The following is a 15,896-nucleotide window of genomic DNA, read 5'->3' as shown; positions in this document are numbered from 1 at the left end:
CTAGTTCCCTGACTAGGGACTGAACCCGGGCCCCCTGCATTGGGAGTGTGGAGTCTTATCCACTACACCACCAGGGAAGTCCCTTTAAAAAAAAAAAAAATTATTTTTTATTTTTGGCTGTGTCGGGTCTTAGTTGTGGTGTGCAGGCTCTTTGTTGTGGTGTGCGGGCTTTTCTCTAGTTGTGGCACCTGGGTTTTCTGTCTCTAGTTGTGGTGTGCGGACTCCAGAGCACGTGGGCTCTGTAGTTGTGGCACGTGGGCTGCAGAGTGCATGGGATCTGTGGTTTGCGGTACGTGGGCTCTCTAGTTGAGGTGCGTGGGCTCAGTAGTTGCCCCACGGTATGTGGGATCTTAGTTCTCCGACCAGGGATCAAGCCCACGTTCCCTGCATTGGAAAGTGGATTCTTTACCACTGGATCACCAGGGAAGTCCCTAGAGAAGTTTCTTTAACATTTGTTGTAAAGTTGGTTTAGTGGTGCTGAAATGTTTCAGCTTTTGCTTGTCCTAAAGGTTTTGATTTCTCCATCAAATCTGAACAAGAGCCTTGCTGGCTAGAGTATTTTGGCTGTAGGTTTTTCCCTTTCATCAGTTTAGATACATCATGCCACTACCTTCTTTCCTGCAGAGTTTCTGCTAAAAAATCACTTGATAGCCTTACGTGAGTTCTCTTGTGTATGATGTGTTGCTTTTCCGTTACTGCTTTTAATATTCTCTTTTAATTTTTGTCATTGTAATTCCACTGTGTCTTGATATGTTCCTCTTTGGGTTCATCCTGTATGGGACTCTCTGCACTTCCTGGACTTGGGTGACTGTTTCCTTTCCCAGGTTAGGAAAGATTTCAGCTGTTATGTCTTCAAATATGTTCTCAGCCCCTTTCTCTCTCTCTTCTCCTTCTTGTACCTCTATGATATGAATATTTTGCACTTGATATTGTCCCAGAGGTCTCTTAAACTGTCCTCATTTCTTTTTGTTCTTTTTTCTTTTCTTTGTTCGGCATCAGGGATTTCCACTACTCTTGTCTTCCAGATCATTGGTTTGTTCCTCTGTGTCATTTAGTATACTGTTGATTCCTTCTAGTGTAGTTTTCATTTGTTTTATTGTAATCTTTTTCTCTGGTTCTTTATATTTTCTAACGCTTTGTTAAAAACTTCTAACTTCTCCCTCTGTGCATCCATTCTTCTGCCGAGTTCTTTAATCAACTTTACAGTCATTACCCTGAATTCTTTCTTGGGTAGATTGCCTATCTCCACTTCACTTTGTTCTTCTTCTGGGCTTTTATCTTGTTCCTTTGTCTGGAAGTTGTTCCTCTGCTGCCTCATTTTGCCTAGGTTGCTATTTGTATTTTAATGTATCTGATAGGTTAGTTATGGTTTTCTGACCTTGGAGAAGTAGACTTCTGTAGGATACATCTTCTGTGTCCCAGCAGCACGTTCCCCACTTGTTACCCAAGCTATATGCTCTTGGGGTTCCCCCTCTGAGGGCTGTGTGGGTCCTTCTGTTGTGGTGGGATGACTATATGGGTGGTCTGGTAGGCTTTGTTGGCCCCTAGCCCTGTTGGTTGCCAGGCCCTGCCTTGTGCAGAGGATGCTGGCTACTGGTTACCAGGGACTGGTCCAAAGCAGCTGACTGCAGAACCCCAGGGGGCCCTGGGGTAGTGCTGGCTCACTGGCGGGCAGAGTCAGGGTCCAGAAGACGCTGGGGCTGTTGCCTGCCTGTTGGTGGGTGAAGCCATGGCTTGGGGTTAGTGCTGAACTACTGGCAGGCAGAGCTGAGTCCTAGAGTCTGGGTGCAGGGCCCTGGGATCCCAGAGCTGGTGTCACACAGCTCACGGGGGGAGACCAGTTCCTGACACAGATGGGTCAGGGTCCAGGGTGTCCCAAAGTCTGTGTTGACCTGCTAGTGGACATGACTAAGGCCCAGCTGGTCATAGGGTAGGGTCTGTCCTGTGGGCAGGTGGTGTCTGCAGTCTGCAGGACTGTGGTTTCCTTGTGTCTGGTGTCTCACCTGTGGTGGGTGACGCTGGTCTAGAGGCTTGTGCAGGCTTCCTGGAGGGCTGGGCCGGTGCCTCCCCACTGGTGGGTGGAGCTGTGCCTTGGCCCTCTGGTGGGCAGGGCCGAGTCTAGAGGCATGTCTAGAGGTGGCTGTGGGCTTAGGAAGTGTTTAGACAGCCTTTCTGCTGATGGATGGCTCTGTGTCCCCCCGTCACCCACCAGTTAGTTATTGGCCTGAGTCATCCCAGCATTAGCACCTACAGGATGTTGGGTGGAGCCAGGACTTGGCATTAATGAGTTAGAGGGAGGATCCCACGGTGGCACCTGCGCACATGAGTGTCCATGCAGTAGAGAGCTCCTAAGAATGCTGCTGCCAGTGTCTGTGTCCCCAGGGTGAGCTGCAGCTCCCCTCCTGCCTCTCTGAGAGGCTCTTCAAGACCAGTAGGCTCCTATCAAATTATTGCTTTTGCCCTGGGTCCTGGTGTTAGTGAGATTTTGTGTGTGCCCTTTAAGAGTGAAGTCTCTATTTCCCCCAGTCCTGCGGGACTCCTGAAATTAAGCCCTGCTGCCCTTCAAAGCCAAATGCTCTGCGGGCTCATCTTCTTGGTCCAGGACCTCCAGGGTGGGGAGCCCAATGTGGGGCTCAGAACTCTCATTCCTGTGGGAGAACCTCTGCTCTATAATTATTCTCTAGGTTATGGGTCACCCACCCTGGGGGCATGGGACTTGATTATATCACAAGTCCACCCCTCTTACCCGTCTTGTGTGGGTCCTTCTTTATGTCTTTAGTTGTAGAAGCTCTTTTCTGGTAGGTTCTGGTCTTTTTCATCGATGGCTGTTCTGCAGATAATTGTGATTCTGGGGTGCTTGTGAGAGGTGAGCTCTCAGGGTCTTTCTACTCCTCCATCTTCGCCCATCTCCCATGTATTCTATTTATAATACGAAAAAAACCCTGGATACTGACATAGTCTTTGCTGCTTCTCTCGTCTTTGTAGCCTCTTCAATGCAGCAGTCTGACTGGCCTTTTTACAACACAAAGTTACATCACTCTTCTCCGTTGGCCATTGCAGAGGAAACGCTCTGGCTCCTACAGTGGCCTATGGAACCTATACAACATGCCCCTTTGCCTTATTTGGCCTTTTCTGCTACTTGCCTCCCTCTGACAGGGCTCTGCTCCAGCACATAGGCCTCAGTTGTTCATATTTAAGAGGAAGGAAATTATGTAATACTGCACTCTACAGTGTGGATCATATATATTGATCTTTTCTTCTTGGATGATCGGGTTCTTCATATACAAGTGGGCATACCATGATATGGGAATAAACTGTACTGCATGGAATCACATGACAGAGTGTGGTGGACTTGTGGTTCAGTGGCTAATCCAGTATATAAGCACAGTTATACCCATGGATTAGGGTTACAACCTCAGGTATTTCTGTTACTCTGAGAATGGACAGTGATCTCTTATAATTCTCAAGTAGAAAAGTAACTAACCATTTTCTCTAAGCCCTTATAAGGTAAGTATTTCATCTCAAGGTTGAAAGAACCCCTGTTTATGGGCTCAGATAATGGTATTTTATTAATTTAACCAAACTGCTTTAATGTATCAGTTTTAGGGAGGTGTTTTCTTTGAAATGAAAAGACTTGATCACTCACTCAAAGGTGGCATTGGCGGCTATTCAGTTGATCATTTTCATATCAACTATAGGAAAGCTTCAAGCCAAACCTTGCCTGGCCTTCTAATTTGTAAGCATAGCTACCTAGTGACCTCTGACATGCAGGTTTTCCTCTGCTATGGTATTTGGATAAAGGGGATGTCATTGCTCTTGAGAAAGAGGATGCAGGTGAAAAGAAGTACAGAGAGCTCATTCAGTAACATTGTACAGATCAGGGGAGTCACTACTGGGCACTGTAATAGTTACAACTATAAAACAGAACAAAAATTCTTTGAATTTAATATGAGAATCTTGATACAAGGAGGCAAGAATTTTACATAGGCTCTTATGGCACATGGAATGATTCAGGTCATATAGAGAATCAGCACACAATACAGAATAAGGGTGACAAAACATGAGCATCTAAAACAGGATCAGGATGGGAACGTTCCTTTCATCCATACTTACTCTTTAGTAAAGAGCAGAGGGAGTTAACATTGGAATCACATTCTATGTTATTTATAATTTATGGAATAAGTTTGTTGTATATGTTGTATGTGTATACTGATTGATTAGTAAACTAAGAAACAGGAAAGAGGTGGGAAGTTGTGACTTTTCCAAGAGCAGAATCTATAAAAAGCTAGAGTAGAGGAAAGAAGGAGGAAAGTAGTAGGCATTAAGGAAGAATCTTCATTAAGATCATAAGATGCCCCCCGGCCCCATTTCATCCTAGTATTTAATCAGATCCTCCTCTCATTGCCTTCTCTTTGTGACCTGGTTTTCTTTTAACAACTTTATTGAGATATAATTCAATACCATACAATTCACTCATTTAAAATGTACAGTGCAATGAATTTTTTGTTATTCACAGAGTTGTGCAACCATCACCACAATCGATTTTAGAACATTTTTTATTTTCCCAAAAGGAAACCCCATACTCATTATCAGTCACTCTCTATTCTCCCCCAATATTCCAGCTCTAGGCAACCATGTGATCCAAGTTTTACAAGTTATTGATTTGAAATTCTCTGCTGCCTTCCAAGGACATTCTACTTCAAACCATTTGATTGATCACACAGGTACAGTCAGAAAACTGTAACTAATCTTTGTTGATAAAAGTCTTGTAAATCAAAGAGAGTGACATATAACCGCATTCTTAGATATATCTCATTATATACAGCTTCTTAATCATGATTTTCAAGTTTTTTTTTTTTTTTTTATCATAGATGTAGACCTGTTAAATATACCCTCAACCTCAACCCCTGACTGATCCTATAAGTAAGCTGTAGGGGAAGCTAAAGTGTCCTCAGTAAGTTGCCTGGCACATATGGAACCAGAATAAGGAGGCTAGTTAGATGGTTCAAACATGGAGTGGCACCACTCTCTTAGTCAGAATGTGGTTGGCAGAATAATGCCCCCACCAACCCCCATAGATACCTGTGTCCTAATCCCTACAACCTGTTACCTTACACAGCAGAGAGGACTTTGCAGATGTGATTAAGTTAAAGTCCTTGAGATGGGGAGATTAGATTGGACACGCCTAGATAATCCACTGTAATCACATTTCTTTATAATGGGAGAACCTTTCTGTGGTGAAAGGGTGATGGGATTATGGAAGAACAAGAGATAGGGCAGTATGGGAAGAGCTCAACCCACCACTGCTGGCTTTGAAGATGATGGCGAGAGGCCACGTGCCAAGGAGTGCTGGTGGCCTCTAGCAGCTGGAAAAGGCAAGGAAGTAGATTCTCTCCTAGAGTTCTCAGAAGGGAATACAGCCCTGCTGACACCTTGATCTTAGACCAGTGAGACTCATGTCAGACTTCTGACCTATAAAACTGTACAACAATAAATCTGTATTGTTTTACGCCACTAAATTTGTGGAAATTGGTTACAGCAGCAATGAAAAACTAAAACACAGACCTTATAATGTGGATCTAGGCAGTTAAGCCTTGGGCAAGCACACCTTCTCCTAGAACAGTGCAGGTGGGCCTTGCCCATGTTTGCCTCAGTGGCTCTTCTTTCTTTGTATCTCAGGTGTCTTCCTTGAAGCCCTTTCTTGAATGACTTATTTATTAAAATGCATTTAATGAGAACATAGACTTAAGAGTTAGGTGGGCCTGTGTTAAATTCGGGCTCTGCCATTTTACTAGCTGGATAACCTTGGACAGGTGATAATATTCTAAGCCTTGGTTTTTATGAACAAAGTGAGAATAATAATACCTACCCTTTGGGGATATTTGGAGGATAAAATGATATAATATATGTAAAATAGCACGATGCTTGATATATAGTGAGCCCCTAATATATGATAGCTGTTACTATCTTCTCCTAAAGCCTAGAAGGAATTTGCCAATAGCATGCATTCTAACACTTGCTCAGATACAAATATATTAAGAACTATTCGTACAGCTGTTGTGTTTCGGTGACTGTGCCACAGGATTCTGTTCATAGCCCTAAGGGTCCTGATATTGAGCCTTTTAACTGAAAAAGGCTTACTTTTGGAAACTTCAGTGAGTAAGTTAAAACCACCTTTGGTTTATAGTGCAGTATGTAACACCTTTTAATATTTCCTTTATTCTTCAAGCTAAGGTGAAATAGAATGTTAAAGAAAACCTGGAATTGTTTCTACAGTTAAAAAAAAAATTCCTAATGACTGGAATAATTTCTTCACTTTAAATCCCTACTGCCCAGCAAATGGCTGACACATAATAGGCAGCAATAAGTGTTTACTGAACTGAACTAACCTGGCCTCTAAGCACTTATTCTTTCACAACCTGTTTTATCTCGTTTGTTGCTAGTCTAATTTAGGCCTGTTTTTTGGGCCTTGCCTATTAACAGCAGTTTTGAATGGCTCTTTTTGCTCCTTGTCTTTTCCCTCTTGATTTTCCACAGTACCAGCAAACTAGGCAATGACTGTTGCACAGTATATCCTCTTCTATTTAGTCTTCTTTTTCTTTGACCCATCACATACTGCCTAATAGCCATATTTTAAACTCAATGTTTCCCAACTTTTTATGGCATGGTACACTTAGAAAATGATGATATTTGTGTGGTACACTGGGGTAGGAAGCAAGCCGTCTTATGACTGGAGGTTTTGGATTCTAAGGGCTGAGTCACCCTCTCAGTACAGCCGTCACCTAATTTGGGCACACCAGTATGCCTTGGTATACTTACTGGGAAGCTCTGCTTAATCTAGCATTTTAGACTAGCTGCAGTTGGAATTCATTCTGTCTTTTACATAGATAATTAATGAGCACTGTTTGTGTCCACGCTAAGCTCTAGGGGAAAGGAATTGAGAGCACTGTATCAGGCATTCTCCTACATGAGCTCTTAGTTCCAGGCAGACAAATCTGTTTACTGGCCTCCAAATGGGCCTTCAATATTCCTCTCATACATTTGCTTATGTCTTTTTTGTTTTTGAATAACCTGTATTTCCTTTGTCATCTCTGAATCTTCCTCCTGTCTTCTCCATGATGCTGTCCCTAATACAGTTAAAGTATGGCAGTTTTGTTTGTTGTATTCTGTTACATTTATTAACTCACTCAAGTTTGGTGCCCTCTGTAAAGCCCGTATTCTTTCTTTGTATTAATTCTTATTCACTTACTTTCTATCTTATATTTGTCAGCATTTTCCCTTTATAAATGTTCCTATTGTTCTTATGCTGATATTTATCCTGCTCACTCTTCCTACAACTTTGTGTCATATAAATTCTGAGGAATATTTAATACTATTACAATAAATATAAAATAATATTCATTGTGCGTATATATTTATCAGGTAATAGCAAATGTTTTTTGTGCTCTTATTTGGACCAGGCATTATTCTAATAGCTTTATGTATATTTAACATATTTAGTCTTCACAGCAGCCCTATAAATATAAAATATTTTTACATCTCCATCTTACAGATGAGGAAGTTTGAGACATAGGTTAGTTAAGTAACTTGCCAAAAGTTGTACACTATTAAGTATCAATGCCAGGATTGAAATGTAATCAGTTACAGTGGGCAGTGTTGACAATGAGCCCATACTAATAAAACATTCTGTAATACTGTGCTGCAAAAAAGCCAAGTTATAGATGTATGAGCAGACCAGTAGGTATTTAGTACTAAACATGCCCGCTAAGGTGAGTTAGGCTATATTACAGGAAGAAAGAGAAGTTGCAGTCATAAGAAATATACAATCTGGAGAGTACGATAACATGTAATACCAGCAAATGGTCAGTGATATAGAAATCAATAGTTAATATTATTTATGGAGGATCAACTGTATATGCCAAGAAATGAACAGAGTACTTTGCATATATTATCCTGTCGAAGCATTATCATAACACTATTGAGTAGTTGCTATCAACCCTATTTTATAGATGAGGGAAAAGAGGGACTTCCCTGGTGGTGCAGTGGTTAAGAATCTGCCTTCCAGTGCAGGGGACATGGGTTCTATCCCTGGTCAGGGAACTAGATCCCACATGCATGCCGCAACTAAGAGTTCCCATGCCACAACTAAGGAGCACATATGCTGCAACTAAAGGAGTTGGTGAGCTGCAACTAAGACCTGGTGCAATCAAAATAAATCTCAAATAGGTAACCTGCCCAGAAGTTACTGAGCTGGGAAGTGGTAGAGCTGAGGCTGGAATCTGGGCCCATCTGCCCTGTTTTCTTTTCACTGTGCTGTCCTGCCTCTCTGATGGTAGGTGCCCTGGCAGAAGGGCAGAGACATGCAGGCGAGCCACTGTTAGAATGTAGTTAGAGCTGTGCTTAACTTTGGAAAACAGTAGTGATAATGGTACTTTTTTTCTTCAAATTAGAATTTGAGGAAGGAATATAACCAACATTCTGGAATAAACCCAGTAAAAGTATTATTCATTTTTGTTAAACCATTACCTTGTGATCTTGGCTAAGCTTCTTTCTCTTTTTGTACTTCAGCTCTATCTTTTATAACACATATGTGGTTAATAGGTATCTACTTATATCCAAAGATGTTTTATGATGTTAGGAGTACTGTTCAAACTCTGGAAGTAAGTAGTAAGTACTACACAAATACTAAGTTTTAGTACTTAGTTTGAATATTGACATTTGATACCACCATGTTTTTCCTTTATAGCATCACACCTTTTTTTTTTCATTCCTAGGCAATATGCACATAGTTTATCAACATGATCACAATTTTTAGAGAAGCTAAAGTTTTAATGGAAAATGGGGAGAAAACTTAAGGGGTACATTTTTTACCATGCTTTATATTATTGTCCTGCCCATTTCCTTTAGAATACAAACCAATTCAAAATGCCCTACAGAGCATTTTAAATTTACAGAGCCTGTGGAACACTGCCCATTTTTGCAAATGGAAGGTCAGAAACAGTTATTTGCTATACAGCAAGCCCCACACAGGCAGCATCTGCATCTCGGTCATATTTGTATTTCCCAAGAGGCTTTGCACGAGGGGGGTGCTTAATAAATATTGGTTGAATAATTGAGTTGTTGTTTTCTACCTTTCTTTAACCTTCACAGTTCAATTTGTTTGCTTAAAAGAACTTCTCATCACAATTTTTGAAAGCTTAAACACTAAGGTTTATGTTTATATAGGTATGTAAAATGACAATTAATTACAAAATACTGTTTTATGTTTTAGCTAGTGAAAAATGATGGCCTCTCTTTTATGACTTCTATAAACCAGTAAGAGATCTGAGCACCCAAAGGCTTATGTTATTGTTTAAAGATTCCTTTGAATTTTCTAATAAACATTAGAAAAAAAAAAACCCTCACAATTGCACAGAAAGTCTGATGTTTTATTTTTTATAAATTTATTTATTTATTTTTGGTTGTGTTGGGCCTTTGTTGCTGTGCATGGGCTTTCTCTAGTTGCGGCGAGCAGGGGCTACTCTTCGTTGCAGTGCATGGGCTTCTCATTGTGGTGGCTTCTCTTGTCGTGGAGCACGGGCTCTAGGTGCACGGGCTTCTGTAGTTGTGGCACGTCAGCTTCAATAGTTGTGGTGCGTGGACTTAGCTGCTCCGCAGTATGTGGGATCTTCCTGGACCAGGGATCGAACCCGTGTCCCCTGCATTGGTAGGCAGATTCTTAACCACTGCACCACCAGGAAAGTACCCTTAATTTTTTCATTGAAGTATAGTTGATGTACAATATTATATGTTACAGGTGTAAAATATAGTGATTCACAATTTTTAAAGGTTATGCTCCATTTATAGTTATTGTAAAGTATTGACTATACTCCCTCTGTTGTAAAATATATCCTTGTAGCTTATTTATTTTATACCTGATAGTTTGTACCTCTTAATTCCCTACCCCTATCTTGCCCCTCTCCCCCCCTCCATTGGTAACCACTTGTCTGCTCTCTGTATCTGTGAGTCTGTTTCTTTGTTATATTCACTAGTTCATTGTATTTTTTTAGATTCCACATATAAGTGATATCATACAGTGTTTGTCTTTCTCTGACTTATTTCATAATAAGAATATGAACTGCATAATACCCTCCAGGTCCATCCCTCTTGCTGCAAGTGGCAAGTTTTCATTCTTTTTTACAGCTGAGTAGTACTCCACTGTATATATACACACCACATCTTTATCCATTCACCTGTTTTTAAAAAATTTTTATTTTATATTGGAGTATAGTTGATTAACAATGTTGTGTTAGTTTCAGGTGTACAGCAAACTGATTCAGTTATACATATACATGTATCTATTCTTTTTCAAATTCTTTTCCCATTTATTACAGAATATTGAGCAGAGTTTCCTGTGGTATACAGCACACCTTTACTTTGCTGTCTTTTTTTTCCCTCCTGATACTGACAAAAGAGATTTGTTCATAGAGAACTGACTCTGAAGATGACACTCTTCATTGTATCTCAATGGCTTAGGCTCCATATGCAGTTTCTTCTCTGTCTTTAATTAAACTTGTTTTTTTCAGTGCTGTAGCTGGGAGCACTGTGTTGACACAACTCATTCTTGTACAGAACAGATTAAAATGTCAGTGTTCCAATGTTCTCATCTGTGAGAAAAAGAAAATATTTGGGATATTTTATTTATAACTTTTAAAAGACTCCTCTGTGAAGAAAGATTACTTGTAGGCTGGAAAACCATTTGACAGTTAAAGGACAGAACTCTAATATTAGTCTAACAAAAAAGGGGAAAAAGACTGAAAGTTTACTAGAACCCTTTTCTAGGGATTTAGAACACATCTTTCTATTTCCTTCTTAATTTTCACTTAATTTTATCTTTTAATTCCCTAGAGTTCTGCTTAATCCTTCTAGATGCTGTGTATGCAGAATATTGACAGTTTCCGCAAAAGGCAGTTAGTCAGTCATTACAGTAAACACACATATTATGTGGATGGAGGGCTACTAGTCAAGGGAAATGGAGTTGGCGTATTGAGGCTTTAACCTTCATATCGTAAGTCTAAATGTATCTGTTTTTACAATGGAGTCTTTAATATTTGTTAGCTAGTTACTGGTGAATAGGTCCGCAAGTTCACCTTGCTACAGCTTGAGACTCTTTTCTGCCTATCAGGTGTTCACAGGATGTAAGCTACATCAGTTAATGCTGGGTGCTGTGCAAATTTTAGAAGTCACGGTAAAGAGACAGGCTTGCTGCAAATTGATAAGGTAGGGACTTAATAAGAGGAGCCAATACTAATGGAACACTTGCATGCATCTAGAATATTTAAAAGTGTCTCTGTATTGATGTATTGACTGTCTAATCCGCACAGCTCTATGAATAGGTGATATTATCTTTGCTGTACAGATGGGAAACGGAGGCCTGCAAATGTAAAGTAACTTGTCCAAGGCAACACAAGAAATGGAGAAGCTGGATTTGAATCCAGGGAGTCTCGTTCTGTAGCCTATTCTATTAGAGAGTTTCTGGAAGTTTATTAACTCTTGATATTGTACGGTTTGGGAGCTTTTACTCTCTGGTGATGTTGCCTGAGTGGCGTCCTGAGAAGTAGGAGCTTGCTGTGACTCCCCTCTTTCCCTCCCCTCTTTCCCTTTTCTTTTGTCCTCCATTACTTGCTGAGGCCCATTAATTCTAGACAACATCTCTCAAATTTGTCCCATCTTTCCTATCACACTGCTGCTACCTTAGTTCAGGCATCTTTGGGACATAGCAGCAATCTCCGGATGTCCCTCCTGTCTCCATTCTAAGTGTCTCCCTGTCCACCCCCGCAACTGATTATCCGCATTGATCCTATAGTAAATCTTTATAAGAAACCATTCTGATCAGGTCCTTCACAGGATTAAATGTAAAATAATACCTAGTTATAGGCATATATCACATTTTATTCATCCATTCTACCAGTTGATAGAAGTCTGGGTAGCTTCTACTTTTTGGCTATTACGAATAATGTTGTTATGAACATTCATGTAAAAGGTTTTGCGTGGACATAGGTTTTCATTTCTCCTGGATATATACCTAGGAGTGGAGTTGCTGGGTCAAATGTTTTTTTTGAGGAACTGCCAGACTGTTTTCCAAAGCAGCTGTCCCATTTTACATTCCCACCAGCAGTGTATAAGGTTTCTAATTACCCCACGTTCTTGCCAACATGTTATTTTCCTTTTTATTTTATTTGATACTTGCCATTGATACTAATACTAATGGATGTAAAGTGGTATCTCATAGTGTCTTTGATTTGCATTTCCATGATGGCTAAGGATGTTGAGCACCTTTTTATGTGCTTTTTGGCCATCTGTATATCTTCTCTCGAGAAATGTTTATTCAGATCTCATTTTTTAAAACTGAGTTTATTTGAGTAATGAGAGTTCCTTATATATTCTAGATACAAGCCCCATATCAGATATATGATTTACAAATATTCTCTTCCCTTTTGTGGAACTGTCTTTTCACTTGCTTGATAGTGTCTTTTGCTTTTCTCCTTCTGTTTTTTGGCTGTGCAGTGTGGCATGTGGGATCTTAGTTCCTGGACCAGGGATCAAACCCGTGCCCCCTGCAGTGGAAGCACAGTGTCTTAACCACTGGACCACCAGGGAAGTCCCTTGATAGTGTCTTTTGAAGCATAAAAGGTTTTAATTTTGATGAATCCCCAAATACCTATTTTTTCCTTTTGTCTTCTCCCATGTGCTTTTGCTGTCATATTTTAGAAGCCATCACTCAACCGAAAGTCATAAAGATTTACCCCTAAATAGAATTATATAGTTCTAAATATAGTACTTAGGCTTGTGATCTATTTGGAGTTTTTCTTTGTGTGTGTATAGTGGCAGGAGGGGTCCAACTTCATTTTTCTGCATGCAGGTATCCAGTTGTTCCAGTGCTATTTGTTGAAAAGACTAATTCCCCCACTGAATTGTTTCGGCACCTCTTAAGAAAAATATGTGACCATAAATGTAAAGGTTTATTTATGGATTCTCAGTTCTGTTTGATCTATCCACATATTACTGTAGCTTTGTACTAAGTTCTGAAATTGGGACGTATGAATTTTCCAACTTTTTTCCTCTTTTGAAAGGTACTTTTGCCTATTCTGGATCCTTTGCATTTCCATTTGAATTTTAGGATCTGAAACATTCCTGAAAAAAATGCAGCTGTTATTTTGATATCGACTGAATTGAATATGGAGATCAATTTGGGAAGTATTGTTATCTTAAGTCATCTAATCCATAAATGTGGGATGTCTTTACATTTATGTTGGTATTCTCTAATTTTTCAATGTTTCCTAAGTTGTGGGATGGTATTTTATTTTGGTATCTGTTTTTCTAAATTATATACTCAAGTATCATAGATTGTTTATATAGTAAAAAGTTATGCCATAAGGAGAACACTGTTAGTATTACTATGGATTGCTAAATCATGAATTAGGATATATAGTAAGGTCCCCCATTTTTAATTCCTGAACTTGGTTAGTTATGCCTTTATTAGAGAATTGGAATCTCTCCCACAAGGACTCACGGCTCCAGGACCCGCTGTCACATTGATTCACACTCCCAGGAGGACTCTCTCTGAGATGGGGAGACAGAAAGGTACTTCTGAGGAGGTGGTGGTGGCCTTGGGGCCTTTACACACTCACCCGTGGTCTGGCAGTGGATCACCAGGATGTTGGCCATCTCAGCAAACTTAACACTGGAAGGGTTCTTTTTAATTTCCTTCAAGAATTCTCCAAGGACCACCTCACACCTACCAATGAGCAAAGGAGAAAGGAGACAGCTCATGCAGCCAGAGCCAGAGGAGCCTCCACCAGTGGTGCCATGTCTGCTGTGCTCTGTGGGACACACTTGTCAGATGGACATTTTTCCGAGGCTGGGGGTGGATGATCTCCTAGCTCCTCAAAGCAGGAAGCACACGAGCCAGGAAGAGGACGGTGAATTTTGTGCTCTCCTGCCGCCGCCTGTCTGTTGGGTGTGGGGTATGCGTACACGCCGAGGGGCCCCTGCAGCCGCCTGTCCCTCTCCTCCTCCACTCACATTTTCCGAATCTCTTTGCCGTTGTCGCCCAGGATCTGGAAGAGTCCATCCAGGATCTCCGGCAAATAATCCAGCAGGTTAATGTCTGGCACGGACTCCAGAACCAGGATCTGCCCCAGGGGAGGAAACCATCAGGGAAAGTCACCAGCCAGAGAACCTGCATCTCCTCGCCCATCCTCTGGACTGGCCAGCGAGAAGGGGCCCTGCTGAGGCATCTTTTCACGGTACTGCGGGGGAGCGGGTGCTAGTGGCTGTTGTTTCTCTTCAGTGGGCAGGGGAACGGCAATTTAACCCCAGGGCAGTTCAGATGCCCCGGGGGCGGGGCGGGGGGTGCGGGAGGGAACCTATGGGAAAGGTGGGCAAGGCTAGAAGAGGTGTGACAGCTGGAGGAGCACAGCTGGCTTCAAAGGTAAATCTGGGTGTTTCTGGAGACAAGGAAGGAACCACCTCCTCTGCAGAGGCAAACGTGATGGGCTTTGGGGGCAAAGCTGAATACATGTGTTTTCGGATGATCTGATGTCATTGGCTCCTAGAGGGATAACAGTGAGGCACCCCCGCAGCCACAGGAAGTGCCCAGGTGAGCCAGAGAGCAGACCTCACTCAACTAGAGGCTCCCTACAGCTGGAGAAGGAGCGTCGCGGGGCCGGACCTTACCCAGGAGATGATGAACTGCCGGGCGTACTGGTTGTTGGAATAAATCCTCTCCCGCAACAAGGGGATGAAGCCCACCAGGTCGAACTTGTTGCTCTCCGTCACGATGTCCTGTGGGTCAAAGGCATGAGAGCTGCCTGCTGGGGGCAGGGCTGCCTGACCTGGCTGAATCCCCGGCCCAGGCTGGCTCCAGGGGTCAGGCGGACACAGAGGAAGATGACGGAGCCTGAGTCAGGCAGGAGAGGCCCCCGGAGCATCCCTCCTCACACAGGCCGAAGGACCAGCAAGAAGGATGCACTGAAAGCAGGAATCAAGGTCGAGAGAACTAATCAAAAGGCAAAACCCTGCATCTCTGTGGTCTGGCTCGAATGCCCTGGTGAGCTGAGCATAAACTGCCCCGTCACTGGGGGCAGGGTGGGGTCAGCATGAGGGGCCATTAGGGGTTCAGAATGGTTCTGTATTTTGATCCTGCTGTTGACATAACTCTATACTCTCATCATAGAGCTGTATACTATTCCATTAACTGTAAGTGAAACAAATTTTTTTTTAATTACCAAGAGCATCAAGACCCAGGGTGCAAGGCCACAGAGCCAGCCTTGAGGTCTGAGATGGGGAGAGAATGGCAATAAAGAAATCACAAGTCTGCAACACCCTGCTGGGGCTCAGGGGTCAGGGTCAAGGCCCTGGCTAGCCTGTACGTCCCTCCAGGAGAAGGGCTCACCTTGCCCAGCACGATGGAGCAGGCGGCCAGGCTGATGAGGCCCTTTTCTGGCTGTGTGGGTGCTGGGACAGGGCAAACTCCTGAGACAGCGTCTGGATCACATGCTTGATCTGCACGGTGTTGTTCTGGGCCACGAACTCCCGGACCAGCCTGGAGAGGGAGCAGAGAGGGGCTGCAGGACCAGCGGGATCAGGCTGTTCCTGCTACTGCCGGCTCTGGGGCCTGGGGCTGGGGTGAGGGAGGGGGAGATGACCTGTTTAGAAAGAGGAATTGGGAGTCAGGCATCTCGGGGCAGGGCTTTCCCAGGTTCTGCTGCTGACTGGGAGGCGTTGGCTGGGTCACGGTCCTTTCCCTTTTCTGGGTCTCCGTTTCCCTTTGTCTATGACAGAATGAAGAACAGTGGTGAACAGTGTCACTTCTGGGAATCTGAGAGAATGCAAGTGAATGTCCTGCTGGGGCC

General features: G+C 42.5%; 1 protein-coding gene across 1 annotated transcript in view; it reads right to left on the bottom strand.

The window, feature by feature from the left end:
* Positions 1–3,851: 3,851 nt before the first annotated feature.
* Positions 3,852–15,896, bottom strand: part of LOC115856838 (protein VAC14 homolog) — a 43,279-nt gene continuing 31,234 nt past the window's right edge. The window contains exons 2-7 of the mRNA XM_060288716.1: positions 15,690–15,815; positions 15,437–15,608; positions 14,719–14,826; positions 14,065–14,174; positions 13,671–13,777; positions 3,852–10,646 (exon numbers count right to left, since the gene is read on the bottom strand). Of these exons, the coding sequence (XP_060144699.1) occupies positions 10,618–10,646; positions 13,671–13,777; positions 14,065–14,174; positions 14,719–14,826; positions 15,437–15,608; positions 15,690–15,721 (558 nt within the window). The 5' untranslated portion in view covers positions 15,722–15,815 and the 3' untranslated portion in view covers positions 3,852–10,617. The remainder of the gene's footprint in view (positions 10,647–13,670; positions 13,778–14,064; positions 14,175–14,718; positions 14,827–15,436; positions 15,609–15,689; positions 15,816–15,896) is intronic.

Source organism: Globicephala melas, chromosome 19 (genome assembly GCF_963455315.2).
Source record: "Globicephala melas chromosome 19, mGloMel1.2, whole genome shotgun sequence".
Taxonomy (NCBI): domain Eukaryota; kingdom Metazoa; phylum Chordata; class Mammalia; order Artiodactyla; family Delphinidae; genus Globicephala; species Globicephala melas.
This window is presented reverse-complemented; position numbering and strand designations above follow the sequence as displayed.